Genomic DNA, 6,084 nt, shown 5'->3' on the forward strand with positions numbered 1-6,084 from the left:
TCCGTAATGAATTAATTAATTAATTCCAAGTAGCTGGTGAGACTAAATTCGATTTTAATTCACAATTTTAATTCAAGGACAAATTAAAATTGGAATATTTTGGATTCTATTTCTATCATTTCTTGTTTCTATTTTCAACAAATGGAAGGCATCAAATACTATTGGAAAAGGTTTTCGTCTTTCAAATATTTTCACACATAAATCAAAATCTTTAATCCAAAGTTTTAGTTCCATATTCAATGAAACACGTTTTCTAGACTTATCAAACAATTATAACACTTTTCTTTAATGAATCAAAGTTTTTGAGGTCTTATTTGGCCTCTTCGCGAGACACAATTCCACATATATTAGATTAAAGCATAACTTGTACCACATATTGATTAATAAATTTTCACAACTGAAGTGATGCTAGATCCAAAACTAGCATTACTTCCCAAAACATTAAATGTTTACTCGGTTAGAGCATGTATAGTCCATAGTCGATAACCCTTCTCATTGCTCTTGAGTTTCCATCTATTGCTATGCAAAATCCAATGTTTCATTTGTTTCCATTTTCTACTCTTTCCGAGAGACTATTTTTTCCAAGATACCCTTATGCTAGAAATGTCCTTTGTTATTTTAGTTCTCCACTATTCCCTCTACCACATCATTAGTAGGAATTACTTTTGGCAGTTCTAATCCCTAATTGAAACAATATATATATATATATATATATATATATATATATATATATATATATATATATATATATATATATATAAATGGGTGCTTTGGGTTTTGTTTCACGTAGGGAGATTTTGTGCTTATTATAGATAGATCATGCTTTAAAGCTCCCAATGCTTCACTCCTTTACATTCGTCTTTAGGGGCTACTCCCAATGCTTCGCTCCTTTACATCCTTCACTAGGGATATATTAAAAAGACTCAATGGATGAATGACTAATGCTTTTTTCAAGTGCTCATTCACCCCAATGTTTCATTGTTTTTTTGTCCTTCACCAAGTTTGTATCGACGAGATTCCATTGATTGAGGCTTAGTGTTTTTTTCAAATAATTATTTCCCAAATGATTAATTTCTTGATGTCCTTCATTGTGGTTGTATTAGAAAGATTTAAAGGCTAGAGTTTGAGCAATTTGGATAAGTGTTTTAGGGAACGACGAGGTGTTATAAAATAATGCTACTTTAAAAGAACACCCAATTTTCTAAGACAAGTTTTTCCTTGAACTAGTTGGCCCTTTGAAAGTGAATGGTGTACTTGCGAACCTCTTATTTTCCATCATTTTGAGAGCCAGAACAGAGATTTGCCACTTGAGTGATTTGCCATCAAGTACAACACCTGTGCCATAGCGCCAAACCTGAATCATAATGCCAACAGATTGAACACCAATCTATTATACTTCCAACTTTTTAGCACTAGGCTACAAAATTCATTTCAATTTAAAAAATACATGTGAATTGTTCATGATCATTGATTATAGCTTGGAAAACATATCACATGAAGACAATTTTTTTAGTTTTTATTATTGAATTATTAAATTCTATGTACACAACGACACTAATTAGTTTAAATATTCACTATGTTTAACGTTGATTCCTATCATTATTTAACCATTTTTTTCTTACCTAGAATAGATGGTACATGAACTAAAACTAAACTTTGTGCCAAGATGACATACTTCCTATGTTATTATTAGTCCCTACGTGAAGGCATCAATGACTATTGGAAAAGGTTTTCATTTTTCAAATATTTTCACGCAATGTAAATCAAAATCTTTAATCCAAAATTTTAGTCCCATATTCAATGAAACACTTTTTCTAGACTTATCAAACAATTACAACACTTTTGTTTAACCAATCAAAATTTTTGAGGCCTTATCTGGCCTCTTCTCGAGGCACAACTCCAAATATATTAGATGAAAGCATAACTTGTACCACATATTGATTAATAACTTTTCACAACTAAAGTGATGCTAGATCTAAATCTGGCATTACTTCACAAAACATTAAATGTTTACTCGGTTAGAGCATGTATAGTCCATGGTCAATAACCCTTCTCGTTTCTCTTGAGTTTCCATCTATTGCTATGAAAAATTCAATGTCTCATTTGTTTCCCTTTTCTACTCTTTCCATGGTCCCTTTATGCTAGAAATGTCCTTCGCTACTTTTGTTCTCCACTACTCCCTCTACCACATCATTAGTAGCAATTACTTTTGGCAATTCCTATCCCTAATTGAAACAAGACCTATAATCTACATAAATGGTTGCTTTGAGTTTCATTTCACCTAGGGCGCTTCCTGCTTGTTCTAAATAGACCATGCTTTAAAGTCCAATGCTTCCCTCCTTTAGATTCATCATTAGGGGCTACTCCCAATGATTTTCTCCTTTACATCCTTCATTAGGGCTATATCGACAAGACTCAATGGAAGAATGATTAATGTTTTTTTCAAGTGCTCATTCACCCCAATGCTTCATTGTTTTTTTCCTTGACCAGGGTTGTATCAACGAGATTCCATTGATTGAGGCTTAGTGTTTTTTTCAAATAATTTTTCGCCCAATGCTTGATTGCTTGATGTCCTTCGTTATGGTTGTATGGGCAAGATTTAAAGGCTAGAGTTTGAGCAATTTGGATAAGTGTTTTGGGGAAGGATGGGGGTATAGTTATGGTTATGGGAAGGAATCAAGTAACAAAATTTATCCAACTTGCATTTGATAGTGAGGGAATGATTAAAAGCTAGATCTAGGGAGGTGTTCTCAAATAATGCTACTTTAAAAGAACACCCAATTTTCTAAGACAAGTTATTCCTTGAACTAGTTGGCCCTTTGAAAGTGCAGTCAACAAGGCCTCATCAAATAAAAACCATGTTTTCCTTTAGGTATTGAATTTTGTTTTTAAGGAAGAGTTGCTCGGAAGGCTAACTGAAAATTCTCAAGGAGAGGGAAAAAGGGGTTATGAAGAAGTAAGAATGCTAGACAAGAAAAACATCAGTAAATTTTTTTCTTGAATTTTTCATGAAGGGTGCAAATACTAGAAATCCAATTAAAAGGCTTGGATGATACATAAACTACCCACTTTTCTTGATAGATCATGCTTGCATTGAAAGGAAAGGTAATTCTTGACAACATTGATGTCATCCAAACCCTTTAGCCATAAAGCAAGGTGATGGTGTAGGCAATAAGCAAAGGAAGTGTGCAGGCTTTACTCGAAACCTATGCTCTAGAAAGGACTCATGTGTTGACAAGGCTGCTCATTGCAAGATTTATGGTCACTAGGAAAAGGAGATAGTGCAATAACTGAGAAAAGGAAAAATGGGAAACAACAATATGATTTTCTATAATTTTCCCATACTTTCCACCAATAGATGACACTGTGTGGAAAACCAAATCAACTAAGGAGTTTCATTGACGATAGGTAGCTAAAGAAATAATCGAATGGATTCTGGATGAAGAGACACCATAAATAAAAGGAGAAGAAATGGAGAAAGGATTCAAATTGAAAAGAAGGGCATAAGTTTCAAGAGTTTGGAGAAGTGTATCAAAGGGCACTATTACAAAATAGAGATGTGTTAGATGGACTTACACAAGCAAAGCAAATGAAGAAAGAGACCAATGTCCAATATGACAATATTGGCTTCTCGCTCACAGGGAGGTTCTTCCTAACATGTAAAAATGTTCTAATAAGATGGGGCTTTTCCCTCACATTTTGCGAGATCTTTTACACAATATGTGTTTCTTTAAGGTACAATATATGTATGCTATGTTTGAGTAGATACACTTGTGTTTTTTCTTTTTTCCATGAGTTTTGAATATCGCTGTTAAAAAAGCACAAGAACAAGAATCAAGCATACTATCAATAAATAAAACGAGTATTTGTTGCAATAATCAAACATCAGAATATTCAAGGAAGATTACACTTCAATTTTATATGATGTTGGAAATGGGAGCCTTTCATTGATATTTCGATCTAATCATACATTGATGAAATGGTAGATGTTGTGTGATTCACAAGCTTTGATTCAGTTTAATTACCTTATTCTTTTCATGGGATGCTATTTCTCTTTATACATATGGTAATGATGTTTTTTGGATCATGCAATGTATATTTTGGTAATATAATAGAGATGACTACAATAATATAAAAAAAACCCTTTAATCAATGTAAAATAATTATGAATAAAAAATATTCTTTATTCTACAACATAGAATTAACGAATTCTACCTAAATCTTTCTTATATATCCATTTTTTTTTTGGGTATATATGCTATCTTATTTTTTTCTTTTTCCTCATGCATGAACTAATTTAGTTTATAAGAGTTGGTTATTAATGTTGGCTTAATTAATCGAAGTTAGAATTGAAAATTAATTTGTTAAAACGTATGCATTTGGCATATAATGCAATGCATACGGGGTATTTTAGAACACATTTAAAAATATATATATATATATATATATATATGGGGTCACTTTCTGCATAGCAAAATTAATTCTAAACAACAAAATACGTCCAAACAAGTACGTACCCCGGGGACGTCAAATTACAAGCCATTTTTGACATTCTGTATCTATTCATGGAAAGTGTAAATGGATATGCTCACCCTCTACAATTCCACTTTACGTTCATTGGACTCCTCGTCACCCGAAAGAAGCTTCCCATCAATTTCGTGCTCTTTATTCCCTGACTCAAGAGTGTTCCGCATATTCCCTGATGAACCACGTCACCAATAAATTATTTTCACCTTTGCGCCTATATTTTTCTCTTGGCTTCTTGTATTAAACATAAATCTTTCCGAACACAACGCTGTTTAAAAGCGAACACGTGTACTACTACGCATAAATCTTTCGGAACACAACGCTATTTAAAAGCGAACACGTGTACTACTACGCATAAATCCTTAGGTACTCAACGCGGTTTCCTCTCTCTATATATATGTTGCTCTGCAGCTAACACTCTTATACTCATCAGTGAGTACAAGCACTTTTATGCGTCCTGAGTACAAACCCTCTAGGCTTCACATTCCCCCGTTTTAAAGACTTCGAGCTTCTCAAGCACTTCCTGAGTTCGACTCCGGAATACTAGAGCAACAAACCGACATGGCTAAACCCTCGCAAAACCAGAACGCCCAAAACAGACGCCAAAATTGCTCACTGAAGTCGCGGCAGTTTAAAGGAATTCGAATGAGAAAATGGGGGAAATGGGTGTCGGAAATACGAATGCCCAATTGCACAGGCAGAATTTGGCTCGGCTCCTATGACACCCCGGAAAAGGCTGCCCGCGCCTATGATTTTGCGGCGTATTCCCTGAGAGGATCAAAAGCCAAACTCAATTTTCCCCTGTCTCCGCCGGAAATCCCCTGCGCCTCTTCTTTATCGCCGCCGCAATTTCAAGTCTCTGCCGCCAAATTCGCCGCAGAAGAATTGCAGCTGCCTTCTGAAGCAGCATTTTCATCGTCCTGTTCGGAAACGGGATCGGAATCGGAATGCAGCAATGACAGCCAGGAGATTTGGACGGAAAAAAGCCCGAGATTTTGGGATTGGGTACTTCTTGAATGTCTGGAGAGCGGCAAGTCTCCGAATTTAAATGAATTCCCGCCGTTGGATGAGTCTATGGAGTACTTTGGGGTGAAGTTGTAGCTGAGGGAAGGCGATTCATTTTCAAATTCTTTTCGGCCGCGTGAGAGAGCCGAGGTTTAATTGTTGTTCGAGACATTTATGACACTGGTCATGAATGCTCCTCACGTTGAGGACATTACCTGCCAACTCAAAATGAGGGTCACATCTTCATTATTATTTATCTGTACACAATCAAATTTAAATAAAAAATATGGAAACAAAATGATAAATTACAATGCATTTTGAATTGCATTCCCAGGCAGAGTTTCATGGGGCTTTGATTTGGTATGATCTTTTGGTTATGGCCCTAAATTAGTCCAAACTTACATGATTGATTAGAGAAAATTTAAGGATATTAAGGAGATATTAAGGACAGAAAGTGCATTGGTCAAAGAATAAAACTTCTCACTATCATCTATATAAAAACTAAGATACTTTTACCATCAGTCCTGTAAAAAGATACATTGAGCTAATTAA

The 6,084-nt window shown here is 34.9% G+C and overlaps 1 protein-coding gene across 1 annotated transcript; it reads left to right on the plus strand.

Annotated features, from left to right (window-relative positions):
• Positions 1-4,968: 4,968 nt before the first annotated feature.
• LOC149176363 (ethylene-responsive transcription factor ERF018-like) lies at positions 4,969-5,675 on the plus strand. The gene has a single exon (XM_089423098.1). The coding sequence runs from the start codon at positions 5,089-5,091 to the stop codon at positions 5,626-5,628; it is 540 nt and encodes a 179-aa protein (XP_089279224.1). The 5' UTR covers positions 4,969-5,088; the 3' UTR covers positions 5,629-5,675.
• Positions 5,676-6,084: the final 409 nt, after the last annotated feature.

This window comes from Pinus tabuliformis, chromosome 4_1, assembly GCF_031772625.1.
Source record: "Pinus tabuliformis cultivar Carrire ecotype Pingquan chromosome 4_1, CPIR1, whole genome shotgun sequence".
Taxonomy (NCBI): domain Eukaryota; kingdom Viridiplantae; phylum Streptophyta; class Pinopsida; order Pinales; family Pinaceae; genus Pinus; species Pinus tabuliformis.